The 18,396-nt window shown below is 38.5% G+C and overlaps 1 protein-coding gene across 1 annotated transcript; it reads left to right on the top strand.

Annotated features, from left to right (window-relative positions):
* Positions 1 to 1,127: 1,127 nt before the first annotated feature.
* On the top strand, positions 1,128 to 11,724 carry LOC120112295 (putative hexosyltransferase MUCI70). Its single transcript, XM_039131136.3, has 9 exons — positions 1,128 to 2,124; positions 2,790 to 3,080; positions 3,192 to 3,405; positions 3,528 to 3,637; positions 3,754 to 3,953; positions 7,894 to 7,997; positions 10,378 to 10,565; positions 10,650 to 10,849; positions 11,299 to 11,724. Exons 1-9 carry the CDS (start codon positions 1,854 to 1,856, stop codon positions 11,527 to 11,529), a joined length of 1,809 nt encoding a protein of 602 aa, XP_038987064.3. The 5' UTR covers positions 1,128 to 1,853; the 3' UTR covers positions 11,530 to 11,724.
* Positions 11,725 to 18,396: the final 6,672 nt, after the last annotated feature.

Genomic DNA, 18,396 nt, shown 5'->3' with positions numbered 1-18,396 from the left:
GGGGGCCTTGAATTTAATCTCACATCGGCTAGTAGCGGAATGGTTCTGTGCCTTAAATGGGGGGCGGAAATTCTTTCCTCTCGAGGGCCTTTTTGTGGGACAAAACCGTGAGGGCACCAGTCTTCCCCCATCTGCGCTAGACGCGTGGGCCGGAGCGCCCAAAGCGGACAATACATCGGGAGGAATGCAGTCCTCTTTCTCTGCTAGCTTAATGTGGGCTAACTGTTGCGTGAGGGTCCGGCCAAAGCGTCCGTCCCCGCAACAGATAGCGCTAGAGGAAGGGATCTTCCCGCTGGGGGGCTATGTTGTGAAGGGGAAGGGGGCCTTGAATTTAGTCCCACATCGGCTAGTAGCGGAAAGGTTCAGTGCCTTAAATGGAGGGTGGAAACCTTTCCTCTCGAGGGCCCTTTTGTGGGACAAAACCGTGAGGGCACCAGTCTCCTCCCGTCTGCGCTGAACGCGCGGGCTGGAGCGCCCAAAGCGGACAATACCTCGAGAGGAATGCAGTTATCTTTCTTTGCTAGCTTAATGTGGGCTAACTGTTGCGTGAGGCTCCGGCCAAAGCGTCCGTCCCCGCAACAATATTTATAGTGTGTGATGATATGTATAATGTAGACATAATAACAAATATCCAAACAATAATTATTTTTAATTGTCATTTTGTTGTAATGGTCTATAACAAAATATAGCTATTTTTTGTATTTTATTTATTTTTTGAACAAAATAGCATCATCAAATTCAATTCTTATCAATTTTCCTTAAAAACATTTGCGCCATTTTTTTTATTGAGTGAACATCGATTGAACAAGAATATTATCATTCTTTTGTTATCATTCACTATCTTTTACTACAACCCTAATTCCGACCCACATAGGGTAGAACGAAATCAACAGGCAACGACACTTTATTACGGTCAGTAACGGATTGACGGTTCCGGCGAGAGTCCAAATAAACACCGTCATTGAACGTTGCAACATTGTTATCAACCATCCTACGGCGACCGGCTATAGCCGGTCAAACACCATCCAACGCTAGCGTATCATCGCCGAACTGCCGCCGGTCGATGGAGTCGATATTCCATAAAGCGGGAGTGACGTTATAAAGTTCATAATCCAAACTAATCCTTCGTAAGCTGTAACTGACGACAATTAAAAGCGTAAATTTCCTCACCGCCTTCCTCCCGTCTCGCTTATATACAACTAATGCAAGAATTCCCGGTGTTCGACGCCGAAGCCCGGACTCGAAGACGGACAGATCGGCGAGTTCCGCGGAAACCCTAATCCCCAACCGTAACCTGGAAATCCACGGACGACGGCACGAACGCCCCCCAAGATCCCCTGCCCCTGATCGCTCCCGCTCGATCCCTCCTCCGAGTCCAAGAAATGATGCCCCCTGCTCTTTGAATTCAGTCTATTCGCGCAGTCCTTTGTACACCAGAGTTGGCCTTCTTGGTGTCCGAAGCGCATTAGCGAAGGCTGGATCTGCAAGAGGTTTGCTTTTTGGGGAAAAAAAAGCTATCTTGGTTCTTGATTAGAGGAGATTCTGCGGGGTTTGCATAGTTGTACGTGTTTCTTGGGCTTGGATCGCGGATTCCGATGAGTAGAACTGGTGGGGTTGTTCCAGCTGAATCTTGAATTCTGGCTGAAGTCGACCGGGGGATGAAGATATTCTCTTTTTGGTAGGTTTAGATCCGTGGCATTGGATGGAAAGGGCCGGATTGTAGGGTTTTGATTCGTTGTTCTTTTTCCTCTTTTTGGTTGGGGCGGGGGTTCTTTTGATCATTGTACATTGGATGAGACGGATTTGGAAGGGAGAGGGGAGATGAGAGGGAGGCCCGTGGTGCGGGAGGGACAATGACTGGAGGGTCGTTGGGTCTTCGATCCTCGGGGAGTTATGGATCATTGCAATCGCAGCTGCACAACGGTGCCACATTGCCGATTCAGTCAACATCTGGCTCCGTCTCCGTCCGCAAGCCGCCGAAGATGCTCCTCCAGAGCTCGAGAGAGAAGGAGAGGTTCCTGCCTTGGATCTGCAAGCTCGCCGGCAGGAGGAAGATTGGGATGCTGCTCTTGCTCGTCGCTTCAGCTGCAGTCGTTCTGTCGTTCATCCCTGCTATGAGTAAAGGTCTGACCTTTCTTTCGACTTCCGCCTCTCTTTAACCAATTTACTGATCTAAAAGTAGATGCTCGGTTCTTTGAATTAAGTACCGTATATCGCTGATACACATGTTGGGAGGGATTTTGTGTACGTATCTGTAAGTATAGATGTCGGCGCAAGTAGTGAATTCCTAATTTTTTTAATTTTCATGAAGTTCTGAGTTAGGTTTTGTCTGCTATTCCAATTTTTGAAAGTTTCACGTTATGGATCTTGGATGTTGATAGATCATGTTTTGATTTTTTATTGACTTCCTTGCTTGTTAGGTTATATTTTGCTCTTTCAAGGCTCCAGATGGTAAAGAATATAAGAACATAAATGTTCATCTTTTTTTTTTTTGGTTAAGGAGGATATACGTGTCGCAAAGTCGCCTTGGGGCTGGAGATGATGAAAATGATCATCTTCATTTATTGGTGTCAAACTTCAAAATTGTCTCCGGATAAGCTGCCAAGTGTGACTAGTTATATTCAAATGCCTGTTATCATCTTGAAAGAACTTCTGCCTATGTATTAGTCTGAACATTACTGCATCAAAGCTTAAGTGTTTAATCTTCTTCATTTCTTTTTGATAAGCTATGAATTATTCTGCTGGCAATTACCATAGTATGTAGTCTTGTCTGCTGTTGCCTATTTCAGATGAAGATGCATCAGAAGGTCCTCAGACTAACTTGGGCTCTTCATATCATGTCTGGGGTCTTGTAAGAACTGGTGGGACAGCATTGCGTAATTTCACACCTCCTTTCACTCCTGTAAAAGAGAACAAGACAGAGATAACAGCGATGCCAAACCAACAGTCTGCAAGTGGTGATAATGAAACCCAGCCTCCTGCTCCAGTTCTTCCTCCGAGAGCAATTTTTATACACCATCCTTGTGAAAATTTTTCCTTTTCTCCCCCACCAACTGATAGGAAGCGCACTGGCCCACGACGTAAGTTTGATTTGATTAAATATTAGATATCAAAATTTTAATTAATTTCTCCCTTATATAATTTTATCATGGAACTGAGGGTTTCATTATTTTTTCCTCTTTTTTCTGTAGCATGTCCTGTGTGCTATATCCCTATAGAGCAGGCCATGACCTTCATGCCAGCATTGCCATCAGTATCACCTGTCCTTAAGAACTTAACTTATGTTTCTGAAGAAAAGTTAACAGAGAATAAGACAAATGGAGGTTCTCTATTTGGAGGACATCCATCTCTGCAGCAGAGAAATGAATCTTTTGATATTAGAGAGTCAATGACTGTGCATTGTGGGTATGTTTAAGTCTAACTTGTTGCTTTGGTAACTTTTACTTTCAATAAGTGTATATAATTGGTTCAATGCTATTTTTTTAGCTGATGTCGGCATCTTAGTCAACATCTTTTGTTATTGTCAGATTTGTTGGAGGCAAGAAACCTGGTCAAGGGACTGGTTTTGACATAGATGATGCTGATCTTCTTGATATGGAGCAATGCCGTGGTGTCGTCGTAGCCTCTGCTATTTTTGGTATCTACACTGTAGTACCTGCTACAGCTGCTGTTTCTTTTTTCCTTTAGTTTTTTAACCTCTGGCTTTTCTTTATCCAACTAAATGGAATCTCTTTCTTTTATATGGTTGACCAGGAAATTATGATGTAATGCAACAACCAAGAAACATTAGCGAATATGCAAAGAGAAATGCATGCTTTTATATGTTTGTGGATAAGGAAACAGAAAACTACATAAAGAACACCACTAACCTGGACAGCATTTGGAGAGTTGGGTTATGGAGAGTGGTGGTAGTTCGAAACCTTCCTTATGTCGATGCAAGGCGTAATGGAAAGGTGCCCTTTTTCTTTTACTCTACATGAGTTGTTCTTAGATTTTAAACTATAAGTTGCAATGATCATCAGCCTACTTTTGGCGCAGTTTTAGTTCCCTAGAATTTGGGTGAGAAAGTTTGCTGATTTATTGATTGAAATTAATTGTGCAATACCAGATTTCATTTTGCAGTATTTTGAAAATGATTTTCCATAGTCTTATACAGGATTAGGGTTAAGTTGGCATTTTCTGTTCTAAGAGTTTTATATATCATATTTTAGTAAAATAATTAGGGCAAAAGTGAGAGAATGAAGTTGTAAAAGGTTCATGTGCCCTGGAAACTAAGAAACAAATATATAAGTGTTCTGAAGGGCCTAAATCTTAATCACAGGTAGTAAAAACACAAAATGGTAGAGAGCCTCATTTTCAAAGATACCATTAATGCCCAATGTTTATTTCTTTTAAGCACATCTTGATTGATATTTAAATATGTTTGAGAGAAACAGGCAACTCTTTAAGGTAGCCTACTAATAGTGTGCCTTGCCTTATCTATCCAAAAGTTCTGTAATGAGTTGGTCATCATCAAAAGTCCTGTATTGAAATCATGTAAGAGTTGGCTTGGTCCTTGTGACTGTAAAAGCAGCAAAATAAAAGGACTGAACAAAAATAAGGAAGAATTGCTGAAGAGAGACTTTTGCCGATTGGAAGAAACCTTAATGCCTCAAGAATGATAACATTGTTTTGTAAGTTTGTCACTATGAAAACATGAACATGCTATCTAAGCGAGATAGAGGAGATTGTGACGAGGCTAAAAAGACATATTGCGGCTTAGCTAGTTGGATTTTTTTTTCTTCACCATTTTATTTTGGTTCATTAAGTATTTTCTGCCTTATAAATATAACTCCTGAGGTGATATGGGCACAGAATTATAGTTTTGCTGATAGGTCATGATAGGTAGGGATCTGTCCATGATTTCATGTATTGCTATTATGTTCCTCTTATATGTTATGGTAATAGGGTATTTGGACATTGTTAAGGAAAAAGAAAAACAAATGGGCATAGTACTGAAGATGGCTATAAGTTCCTACACCTGCCCCCCTCGCTCTCTTTGAAAAAAAGGCTGTAAGTCTATCCTAATGGTTTAGATAATGGCTAACAACCTCAGTTAATTATTTTATGCCAGTGGAAGCTTCAAACATTATCCTAGGTAGTCAGGAATATTCATAAGATATGGATATCATGTCATTAATTTCTTTATCAATACCCCCTAGACACATAGCATTTTTCATGTAAAGTATAATTAATGTTTTTTTACAAACAATTAAATAAAAAAGCCGGATAGTTTTGACTTTAAAATTTAAGCCCCTTGTCTTTAACTTGAATTGCTTCTATATAGTGCTAATCTTTTGTAAGTTTGTGTGTTGGATATCATGAATTTGTGCAATAAACTTAGTTCTATGATTTGTTTTATCTAGTTTGAGGGAACACTATGTATTTATATTTAAATGCTGAAAATACATCTTGTTTACACTCAGAAGTAATTAAAAATAAACTTGATGCATCATATTTTTCTCAACAATGTGCTCCAAATGTATCATCTTGTAGTATATATACCATGCTGACCTCGGACTGGTTCAGGCATGGGGCATGGTACATGATAATATAATGCTTTTGGTTTGAGAATCGTTTGGCTTGGGCTAATTGAATGAAGGACAAGCCGATTTTAGGACAAATACAATCAATATACTGTCAATAGACCAGAAAAGCTAAACCTTTTCAAGAAAGAAAAACTGTGAGATAGTAGTAAAGCTGAGAATGTTGCAAAGTTTTCTACAGATGATGGTGATGCACACAAGATGAGTTTGGAAGAGAAGAGAATGAGTGGATAAATGGTAAAACTTGTTTGGGTGGACCAATGGTAAAGCCTGGACAGAGTTAGAGTAAGCACGCTAATCAAAACTCTGGTATTATCTGCTAGAGGATAATGCAGTAGAAAGCTAGTTGATATTGCCTTGTGTAATCATGATAGTATAAGGCAAGGGGTGCTCATAGTTGCCTGGTTGGATTGAGGAGGTGAACCCTATGAAAATTTGGATGGAGGTTGTCACTTAAAAATGCCTGCATTGATGACTGCATAGGAACATTTGGAGAGTAAAGTTTCATAAAGCCGATTTACAGGGACAGCATTAAACTTATTCATCGCTTTGTTCTGATTAGCATGCAAAAGATGAAGCATGTGTTATTGATTGACATAATAAAGTTAGATTCTGGATATATCGTCGCTTGCTTTTGCATTCTCACATTCCACTTTGCCTTTTCTGCTGTAATATCACTTTGATATATTTTCTGAGGACTAAGATTGTTCTTCTTGGAAGTTCTTATACTCAAATTTAGATTGGAAGACTATTAATGTGTTTAACATATGGTGAACATTTTCCCATTTAAAAATCTCAGTAAGGATCATGGCGTGTTCTTCCACCTTCATTTGTATATGTCAAATGACCCTATCTAATTTTTATTGTTATACAATTATGTGTTTTAACTTGGAGGAGAATTTATTAATTTTCTTCTGGATACACTTGTTATAAATGTTGTTTGCAGAAGGATTTTATTTTTTGCCCGCATATTTAGTTGGTAACAGGAAATCTCAATACTCAGCGACAAAGAAAGACAAACTCTGTTTAATGCTTAGAAGAGAAGCAAAGGCAAGTATTCAGTTTTGACAAGTCCTATAATGACTGTTTCAAGACACCACGAAGTGTTTCAATCAAGTCTATACATTAAATAGATTATACCAGGAGTTGGTGGATGATGATTTTAAATAGAGTATTCTAATTGATGCGAATTGAAAAAAGGTCTCGAACTAGCAAGTTTAAAAATAATTTAGATTGAACAATAGCAGAGCATATTGATTATGAGTATGAGCAAGCTTGGAAGTTCCTAAGAGTTGGAGCACCGAAAATGGGAGTTTCCTTGAAAGCTCCACAAGTTTAAAGAAATTAAAAAACCAATCCGTATCCCAGAAAGAAAAAACACTGAAAAGTTTTAAAGAGTCCTGGAAGCCCACAGGTGTTTTACAGTTTTAGCATCCTTGAGTCCATCAGCCATCTTTTTAATTTTTCCAGCCCTCAGAAATTCTCTGATCCCTGCGATCCAATGGAATAATTTAGTTTATCACCTCTCTATTATAAAGGCGATCTAGTGTTAGCAATGAAGTTCAATAGGCTTCCTAGGAGCTCCCAATTATTCTTTCAACCCTTGCACGTACCCAAGAAGTGAATATACATTTGATGAATGCTATCTCATCCCTCTAGGGAAACGAAAAACACTTATCAGTGTGGGATAAAGGCTATTCATTTAGTTAAAAAGATTTAGATAACTTTGATTGTTTTCTAGGGTTCTCATTCAAACATACAAGAAGTTCAGAATTTTTTTGAACTAGCATCAATAGTCATAATGTTGACTTCAATTTCTGGTTTTTATCTGATTTTCTATGACTTTGAGGGTGGCTTGCTGAGCCCAGACTCACCTTTCCATATACTATGCTGCAGCTGTATCTTTTGTTGAATGGTTCTACTTTTGAACTTTGGACCAGGTTTAGAACTTACACAGTTAGAAGTGTGGCAAAAATAAATCCAGTAATCAAAACTAGTAAAATGGATTTGACTGATTAAAGGGGTCTTAGAACTGCTTCATCTGCCCATCCCTTCTTTTCTGCTGCATATTGTTTGTTCTTGATATTCACAAAGATTATATCCCTAGGCTTTTTTTCTTCTCCTCCTTCTGCAGCAATCATCAATTTGCGGATGCCATGTGTTGCTTTAAAATCAAACACTTGGAAACTATGCTGTGTAGATTTTTTACGAGATAATCTTCTTTCAGCGGTTTGCTGTTTTCTTAATTCATGTTTTGCGTTTCTAAAGAAGTTATTTTGATGGTTTCTGACAATAAGACTTTTTGCAGGTTCCAAAACTACTGCTTCATAGACTTTTCCCTAATGCACGGTTTTCTCTTTGGATTGATGGAAAGCTCGAGCTTGTTGTGGATCCCTACCAAATTCTTGAGAGGTATAATTCATATTGAAGGCTTAGCTATTTATCCCCATATTTATCCATATATATACACAAATATAAATATAAATATAAATATAAAATATATATCTTAATGTAACATGAGCATATATATATGTATGTTCCTGCAAAACCAGCACAGCATTTGCGGATCTACAGGCATTAAATCCTGCCTATGCCAGTATAGGAAACCACTGCAACCACCTTTACGCCTACTACTTGAGCAGGCTCAGCCTAGGTGGTATACGCCGCCTAAGTGAATAGCTTGCTAGCTGTGATTAGATCGGTAATGGTAATTTTTTGATGTACGAACATTCGAAGCAGCTAGGTAAATGTGCAGAGAGTAAATGTGCCATAAGAATTTAAGGGACTAGGCAATCTGCCCATTGTACTTGAAACATTGCCTTCTTCATGTAAACTTCTTTAGGCACTATCCCAATACTGCAATTAGGTTTTTTTGCCAAAACACCTTTATAGGTGGAGTTTATCAACCTTCATGAAGGAGCACTCTTGTTGCAGTAGTCTTTAATGGAAATTACTCTAGCTTATAAGCTAAATCATCTTTTCTTCTTCTTCATTTTTTTTAATTACTTACGACCAAATTGGATCATGTTCTGGTAATTCATTTTGGTTTTTTTGTTGAGCTTTCTTGTGTTGGAAAATACGAGCCTTCTTACAAAATAGTGTATTATGCAACAAATTCTTTTCATTTTCTTTTTTGAGGTAAAACTTTCACTTGTAGTAGCAATCCTCAACTTTCTGTTCTACATTCTTAATTCTTCTCTTGATACAATCATCATCGCTTAAGCTAATATTGACACTATCAGTTTCTAAACATAGTACTTTGAATCCACTTAGGATGCTGCACCTGCCTTTTCTTGGATAGAATGCTACTCCTGCTTGGGGGTCTCATCTGCATTCTGAGGTTTCGAGGTCTTTTATTGATCTTGGATTTTTTTTTAGACCATACACTTCTATTGGGGCAAAGTAAAATGCAATAAGCAATGTGCTTGTTTTGTCATCTTTGAATCTATATGTATCACATTTCTAGAAACTTAAAATGTCCCTCATCTTAGCTTTTAGACTTATTAGGTATTCCTGGTTCTGGCTCCTACATTCCCCTCCCCCCTCCTCTCTTCTCTCTCTGTCTCTCTCTCTCTCTCTCACGCGCGCACACACACACACACAAATGTAGGCATGTGTGCCATATTCTGTTATGCCTTAGCCCGGCATGAAGCATAATAATTTTTTTAATATTAAAATTATAAAATCTTCCTGTTTTGAAGAATTAATAGAAACCAATAAATGATAATACAAAACATTTATTTTCACTGGTAAATTGACCTTTAGCTCCAAAAACTTTTATAGTGTCGTTAAAGGTTGGAAAGTGGAAAATATGAAATAGCAGAACTGTAGGAACTATAGATTTAGATCTCAATAATTTTTTAGAATCTGCACATGTAATATGTTTATTATTGAACACATTTCCGACCTCAGAATTTTCTGATCCATGATTCATTGGGATAAGGTCTGAGGTCTGCCCTTAGATAACAGCATTTGGAAGCATCTCAAATAGTTACGCTAGGAAGAATGAATTACATACAGAAGATATATGACTGTAGGTTTGCCAGTTCACAAAGTTAGTTCTTGGTATTTGAGTCCTGGATTTTCTCAGCAACTGGCTAATTCAGACTTTCCCTTTTGAAGATATCATCTTGGTACTTTGTTTGCTTAAAACTTAGAATGAAATTATTTTGTCATCTGTGTTTCTGTTGAAATTCACTTGCATTTGCTCTGTTCACCTAGGAGAAAAAGTATTACCACCAATTCTCTTGATAGGGTGTGCATGAGCATATTTATGTTACTAAATAGCATATATGACGATTTTGGACCCTTGTTTTGCAGCATTGAATTGTTTCCTGCTAAGTAGACACATGCACACCACATGCAGATGCACACTGACACTCACCTTCAGTTATGTACGTAGTACATATAAAAATGCATGCATGCATGCATATCTGCATGCGTGTGTGCTTGTCCATGTGTGGTTTTATCAGTTTTCTGCTGTTGGATGCCATTTCAATATGACAATGTGTTACCAATAATGCAAATTTCTTTAGAATTTCATTGTAAATATGAGTTGGTGGTACTTCCATATACTTAAGCTTAGTTGTGAACTTAGTACAGGAGACTTGGACGGACAGATCTTTGATGTAGTTGGGATATCATTCTTTGATAACTACTCATATAAAAATGTGCGATTTAACTCATTTATGTGCTAGCTTGGAAATGATGTTCAGTTCAGTATCAACAATTAGGCATCTCGACTAATGTCATTATCTTAACTTAACAAAAGTTTCTCTCTTATTTCTTTCAGATTTTTGTGGCGGAAGAATGCCACTTTTGCAATCTCCAGGCACTACAGACGGTTTGATGTTTTTGAGGAAGCAGAGGCAAATAAAGCTGCGGGAAAGTATGATAATGCCTCAATTGACTACCAAATTGAGTTTTATAAGAGGGAGGGTTTGACGCATTATTCCCCAGCTAAGCTTCCTGTTACAAGTGGTCAGTGCTGGATTTTGTTTTTTCTTCAATTCCTTTCCCCAGCAAATGCTGAAATTTTGTGCATGCAATTTCCGTCATCTGCAGATGTCCCTGAAGGCTGTGTGATCATCAGAGAACATATTCCTATCACCAATCTCTTCACCTGTCTGTGGTTTAATGAGGTTGATCGTTTTACCTCTAGAGATCAACTCAGTTTCAGTACTGTAAGGGACAAAATTATGTTTAGGGTAAACTGGAGTATCAGCATGTTTATGGACTGTGAAAGGCGCAACTTTGTTGTTCAGGTATTTCTTTCTTTATATGAGAATATGTCGTAGGATAATCACTAGAAGATGGTTTTCAAAAAATTCGAAAAGACATGTACTGTAAAGGACAAAATTGTGTCTAGAGCAAATGGAGCATCAAGATGTTTATGAACTGTGAAAGGTGTAACTTTGTTGTTCAGGTATTTTGTTCTTTACATGTCCATATTTCGTAGGATTGTCACTATAAGATGGTTTTCCAAAAAGTTGAAATATATTCTGTCATGTTCTTTTATGATCCTCAACATCGAGAGGTTTATGTGACTGTGTTGTCTATTAAATGCTATTCTGCACATGTGAAGTTGTACATATTATTCCACTTGCTCTCTGGAAAGCATGTTTAAAATTTTTCCACGTTACTATGTTTTCAATGGATTTGGTGGAAGTAAGGTAAATTCAGTCTAATACATTTCTCATGGATGTCATTGCAGGCATACCACAAAGACTTGCTAGAACAAAGGCTAGCTTCTTTAAGTCGTCAACCGGCCCCTGGGGTGATTCATGAATCACCTGGAAATTCAGTTCCACGTAATGTTCTGGATGGGCTTGCAAAAGCTCCTCCATCCAGGAAAGTGCCCATGAGGCGTGCGAGGGACAGGAGATCAGGTTCAAGGCGTCACGGTCTGAGAGCTGCCACAGTAAGAGAGAACTACTCAATCTAAGTTGTGTGAATTTTTTCACCGGGAGTTCCAACATTATTCATTTCAGGGACAGTATTTTGACGATTGCTTAATAGGCTCTATTCATGGAGTGCAAAAGGCTCTATTTTTTTGTCAAAAATTATTGATAGGCATTCATTTTGTTGTAAATAATTAATTTAAAATAAATTGCATTTGAGCTGCTAGTACTTCCCCCAAGAACCAATCTGCCTTCTGTGATTTGATAAAAGGGGAGAGCTTCTCTATGTCTTGTTGGTTTTTTCTATCACAATAATTAGGCAGGCAATCTTTTTTGGAGAACTAACCGAAGTTCAATATGAACAATGTTAGCATGCATACTGAACAGTCTTGTTTCCATTCCTTTGTTTGGTGATTGATGGGAAACTCAGATAAAAACTAGATAAAGATACTGTGAGAAAGTAAGGGCTAGTGAATTGGCTGAATCTTCCTCATTTTATGCCAGTTTCTCGCCAACTTTATTGCGCACAGAGTACTGAGTAGGATATGGCTGTTGTGGTCTTGAGTTCGATCTTCTTCTGCGGATGTTTCCCTCTACTCATCTTATTAGAAGGCATGGTTTTATTTAGCGAGGTGTCAAGCAGCCAAGCATTCACATATATAGTTACTAGGAACCTGTTTCCTACTCAAAGTAGGAGTTTCCTGGAAAATCGAACTAGGAAATCAAAGTGCGATTTTTTGAGAAACTTGTTGCGGTATTTGAATGCGGAAAAAAAAAGAGACATCTACAAATTAAGCTCCAAATGAATGAGCCATGAAGAGAAGGGCATGACAAGGAGGGGGTAGAGATGGGGAGACTAGGAGGAAAGGAGAAATCTAAATCTAAGATTCTCTTATGGTCCTGATGAAATGATTTCGATAAATTTTTTCCTTCGTATCACCCTGAGAAGTTGAACAGTCTTTGCTGTAACTAGGTTTCATGGTTGGTAGACACGAGTTAAAAATTGATCCCAAAAAGATAAGGGTATCAAAAATTGGCTTAGATCCAAGTTAGTGACTAAAGTGCGGAGTTTCATTGGAGCTAAAAATTGAACCAGAAAATTTACTAGTCATTTCTTAGTGATTGCAACACATTTATATGTTTGACCAAAAAAAAAAAGAGGAAATTTGAATGGTCGAAGAAATATGGAGACACTTTTCAGCTTCTGAACAGGCTGATCTGCAAAGCACTAATGCTAATATCACCCAATTTGTAGAGATATTTGGAAATCAAAGACGATGCATCAGGGTATGCATCGGGAGTAAATCCTTGTATCATATGGGAAATCATAGCATATCATTTGGTGATGTTCTAGGGTCGCTGTTATATTATCCAATCATATTACAAAGAACTGTACATCCTGCATCAGGTCATAAAGCATTGGCGACAAACTTGGCTAAGAAAAGAGACAATTTTGCACGCAGTCACACGCTGTTTCAGTTCTTTTGGCTCAAATATATGGTCGTCTTTGGGAAGTTAGAACGCTATGCTGTTTTCTCAGCTCTGATCCCTTTTCTCCAAAGAAAAGAGGGAAGAAGAATCAATGCACTGCCATTATTTGTTCCAAAGTGAGTAGTCTTAGAGCACTAGAGAAGCTGTTACTGGGGGCTCCTTCTGTGCTGCATATTTTATGTCATACTTATCTCGATAACTGGCTGTCTTATACTAGTCGTGGGACTTGAATGGTGAAAAGCTAGCAAACTAAGCTAGGCCAAAATATGCATAGATGATTAAAAACGCCAAATCCAAAATATACTAATAGCACTCCATTAATAGAACATAGGTAATAGAAATTAATACAGAGCTAGATAAGGAATCCAGATATTGGTTTCCTCCCAGCCTTACAACAACAACACACCATGACAGAAGCACATCCAAATTATTTAGTCCAACATACGCATACTACATGCATCCTTCTTTTATTTTGTCATTTGCTGTAGTACTCAGAGACGTCGCTCACTGGCCACAGTGACAATCCGCGCAAGCACAGGTAGGAGCGCACTTGCACTTGCCATCGGCTTCAGTAGCAGCTGGGGCATCGACAACATTGTCGAAGTAGCTGAAAGAAATGACATGGAAGAAACGTTATTTTAGGATCTGTGCGCATGAAGGATTAAAACTAAAGCTTCCTTCCATCAGTCTTTAAGCTCTAGTTTAGCCATTTTCTCAAAAAAAAGAGAGAGATAGCCATGCGAGTGTTTCATGGGTTGACCTGATCCTAACTTGAGCCCAAAAGTGTCATCATAGGATTTCGTGGCCTAAGCTATACACCTTTTACTTTCTCGGGAAGAATAGATAAGAACGTCAACGATCACAATTACTTGGGTCAAACAGTATAGAACCATTATTCTAACCCAAAACCTCCTACCATATGGACTGGTTCAACTATTAGGCTATAGTTTGATTTTTCTGATGTATTTACTTGAAGCAAAGAAAGATTTGTACCTCTTCTCAGTCTCAATGATCTCGATGCCATAGCCGTTTCCCTTCTTCCTGCAAATTTCAGCTCAGTTTCTTTATTAGTATGCTAAAACTAACAAGAAAAATCTATTTATCACATTTAACGATATGTTTCCCTTTGTTCTTCCACCAAATTTTGGTGTATATCATAAGAGTGGTTCAAATGCCCTGTTATTCCAGATAAAATCTCCACAAAAAAGAAGAAGGAAAGAACAAAAAAAGAAAAAAAAATCCAGCTAAACTGAGCCTAGCAAAATTTTGGATGTGAGAGAATTGGAACTCAGAAAAATTCTGGAATCGATAGATTCTAGTAAGTTTTCTGATAAAATGAAGTTGTAGGTTTAGAAATAATGGAATATAATGTAAAAGCTCCGCTTTCAATTCTCTTTATGCCACGATTTCTTGATTACTTTCTTTCTAATTCTATATATTTGCTCGAATTTTATACTATATATAATGAGAGAGTAAGAGAGGTAGAATCTTTTCTTTTTAATGTTGGATGATGATGGAATCTAATTCAAGTTCATGTATCAACATGAAATATATCACCAACTTGGTCAGGAGGCACCATATGCTATGATGCTAATATAACGTGTAACATAACCGAAACTGGGGTTCTAGGACAAGGTAATCATAATACGAGAACCCAAACGGAGCTACGATTAACACAAGCTTTCCCATGACTATTACTCTACATAACCTGACGCCTAAATGCATGAAAAATAACATTCGTACAGGAGACGGCTACTCACACACACTGGCTCTTGTCAGCACAGTCGCAGTTGCCGCAGGTCGACATGGTGGGGTATCGAAGCAAGCAACCAAAGGGAATGTTTGCAACTCGGATGGTTAATTTTTGCTCCCGCTATATGCTGTTGAGGGATGGCGGACTGGGTTGGCATTTATAGGCCTTCATGCGGCCATGGGAGGCTAGCTTTGTACGAGCCACACAACACGCTTCTCCTCTGTGCCGTGCACACGCCCGAAGAGAACAATCCGAAAGGAATCTCGATAATGGGACGTGGCTTCCTACAGACCTCTCAAGCCACATCTTCTTCTGCTTCTTCCAAATGAAAAAGATCATACGGCTGGCACACGCAAGCTCATACGTTCACATTCTGGGTGCAAGGCTCGTCAGGTCGTCCTCTTTGCGTGTCGCGACAGTGATGGAGATTGGGTTCAAAATTCTATGTGTGGAGATAGCACAATCAAGCAAATTGGATGGAAATCTGTTTTGCTCCCTTTTCTTGTTCCGTGGGTTTTAATTTTATTTTTGTGGAGAGAAGTCGCCTTACGATCTCGTAGTGGATATCGAGAAGCCAAGTTTTCATTGGAGCAGGCTCCTAGCCGGTTTTGTCGGTTTCTTTAGATCCTTTTCCGGCAAGAAAGCATCAATAGCTCGGCTCATATAATATTTAGCCTAATAATCAAAATCTCATACCTTACAAAATGTTTATGAAGTAGGCAGTTATTTATAATTTCTTGCAAAACTAACTTTTCCTTGACATGGACATTGGGTTCGAGCTGACTTAGCTAGCCATTGATTGTTATTGTCCATCTCTGAATGGTCGTTTTTGGGCAGCAACGCACGCCACGTTCTGTATCCACGACCATCCAATGGCACAAGGTGAATCAGCGGCTTTTCTGGATATCAAAATCCGGATGTTATAAGTCATCGGATATCGTCGGAAGCATATGAACATGGTTCATGATATGCCCCATTATTGCCCATGGTTGTAAGCTATTGCGACCTAAAATCACAGTCCCCCCTTGAAGGAAGTACTAACCCATGTGATGTAGCAGTATAATTTTTTATTTATCTATTAGTTGATCGATACCATTAAAGCAAAATAAAGAGTTCTCGCCGTCATGCACGGATATTGCTCGTCCTTGTCGATGATACCTTTTTTTTTTTTTTTTTTTTTGCTCAGGTGTCGCTGATACTTTCTCAAGCGGCTATAACCTCAACCTGTAGACTTTCTTTTTATCCTCCATCTTCACTGTGGACCGTGGACCATTCCAGCCACAGTTGCTTCCGATGAGCTTCTCGTCGTCTATATCATATCTCAGCGCATGTCTGATCAGACTCAATAAGAAACGAATTCCAGGACGGCTTGGACAGTTGGACTTATCTCTGAGTTTAGCTAGATCGACTAATTTTAGAGTTGTGGACCAGACATGTTATATCCAAGTCCCCAGAAAGATTGCCATAAGTAATAAAAGTGGTTGGTGATTAAGTTAATATAATAATATCCTTTTATTTTACATTATTTTTATAAAAAATAAGAAAAAATTTACAAGACCAAAAACCATATTTTATTTTAATAACATATAAAACTACAATAATATTCTATAAATATAATTTAATTAATATCCATATTGTCAATATCTAATTTAGATTTAAATTTATTTAAAATAAATATAGATCTAAATTTTAGCATCTAATGGATACAAATATATAATATCAAATCCATTCCTTCAACTCCACATATTATCAGTCCTGTGAAAAATATCACATGAACATGCAGCGTAAATATACAACTGTTTTTAGAAACCTTACAGGTTACTAAGCATAAAAAGGATAGTTTGTTTTACATTTTAAAATTTAAAATGTTAAAAGGTGACACCATATACAAAGACTACTTTTTTTTTTTCTTTTTTTTGTGCTGGAACGGGCATTTCAAACATCACCGGTATGAATATACCCAAGAAAATCATAAAGCAAAAGATCCCGAAGTGCTCCGAGCATCTCTCTCTCTCCATACCATAGGGTACCTCCTAAGTGGCTCGCTACATAAGCTGCCACCTAGTCGGCCGCCCCATTGGTCTCACGATATACATGCATAGCCTGAAATGTGACATCCTCTCTCCCTATCTCTCAAATATCGCAGAGCAGGGGATGATCTCCTCCATAACTGCTTGGGCCCTTTCGGACCCAGCTGATCACCGTGGCCAAATCTTCTTCTAATAAGACTGAACTCGCCTAAAGCACTCGCCGCACGTAGCACATACCCATCCAGGCCGCCCGCAGCTCTGCCCCAGGAACCGAGATATCAAAAATCTGATAGTCTTCCGCCGCTACCGCACAAGAACTCGGTCCCCTGATAATGAATCCAGCCCTACCTCTCCTACCTCCATCCAAGATTGAGCCATCAAAATTGATCTTGAGAAAACTCGAGGATGAGGGCTCCCAAGTAAAAAATACCGTACGTGGAGCTGCCGAAGCAGTATGGAAGCCCCCGATGTCCCGAGCTGTCAAAGGTCTATGAGCTGGATCCGTATGTATGATCTCTGCTGCCTGAGCCCGAGCCCTCTCCATCACGAACCTTGGTGACGGGCTGCCCTCGCCAAAAATCCGAGTGTTCCTGACCAACCATACCTAATAAGCTGTACAAAATGCTCGAATAGCCATGCATTGCATCTGAGGGATACTAGCCCATCGCCGAACCTCCTCCAAAAAAGAATCCCTCCGACTCCAAGCGTCCCCCGAGGCTACTCTTTGGTGCGAACCAATCTTGGAGGTTGCAAACAAATTGCATCTCATAACGTTGATAGGATTTGGAATCAAGTTAGGATTTTATTCTTAGATCCAATTTGGATTCCTATTTGTAATAAAATATTTAAGTCTAGAATAGATTCAAAGAACCTTAGCATTTTACCATCTCATACATGCTGAGAGAGCATAATGTGTATGCATGTAAGTATTATGAAGTTGTGTATTAGGCTGATCATACCCAAATTTGACCCAATAGGAACCAGATCTAGGATCCACACTTCACTATTTTCTGACTATGGCGCTGTGTTAGCCAGCCCTCGGTGCCGCCACCACCAACCATGCTTCCCAGAAGTTTCTTGTGCCAATTTCATATGAACTAAAATAAATAAAAGAAAAGAAAATATTATAAACATAAGAATCACTTTTATAATCTTCATTATTCCACCGATCTGTATTAAATTTATTTTAAAATGAAAAATCATTTCCAAATTCCTATGCCTCACAGAAGTTTCTTGTGCCAATTTCATATGAACTAAAATAAATAAAAGAAAAGAAAATATTATAAACATAAGAATCACTTTTATAATCTTCATTATTCCACCGGTCTGTATTAAATTTATTTTAAAATGAAAAATCATTTCCAAATTCCTGGGTTCCACCTCCACACAAGCTACACATTTTAATTGCTACAGAAGATTAACCCGGAACTCGCCACAATATTTCAAAATCAAAACTTCTGGGAACCAGGCAACATAAAGGGAGCCACAACACAAGGAGATTAGGATATATCAATATGTGAAACAAGTCCAGCTCATGTCCCAGATTCAAAATTCGATTAACTAATTCAGCCACCATATAAAAATTATATTGATATAATGACAATATCCATTGTAAAAGTATGTGACTCTCATAATAA

This window comes from Phoenix dactylifera, chromosome 9 (assembly GCF_051530095.1).
Source record: "Phoenix dactylifera cultivar Ajwa chromosome 9, Ajwa_hap1_PhDact_Kaust_v1.1, whole genome shotgun sequence".
In the NCBI taxonomy this organism is placed as follows: domain Eukaryota; kingdom Viridiplantae; phylum Streptophyta; class Magnoliopsida; order Arecales; family Arecaceae; genus Phoenix; species Phoenix dactylifera.
This window is presented reverse-complemented; position numbering and strand designations above follow the sequence as displayed.

Coding starts and splice junctions, on each gene's coding strand:
- LOC120112295 (XM_039131136.3), top strand. CDS start 1,854: ATGACTGGAGGGTCGTTGGGTCTTCGATCCTCGGGGAGTTATGGATCA. Junction 3,081..3,191: donor GAAGCGCACTGGCCCACGAC/GTAAGTTTGATT, acceptor TTTTTTCTGTAG/CATGTCCTGTGTGCTATATC. Junction 3,954..7,893: donor ATGCAAGGCGTAATGGAAAG/GTGCCCTTTTTC, acceptor GACTTTTTGCAG/GTTCCAAAACTACTGCTTCA.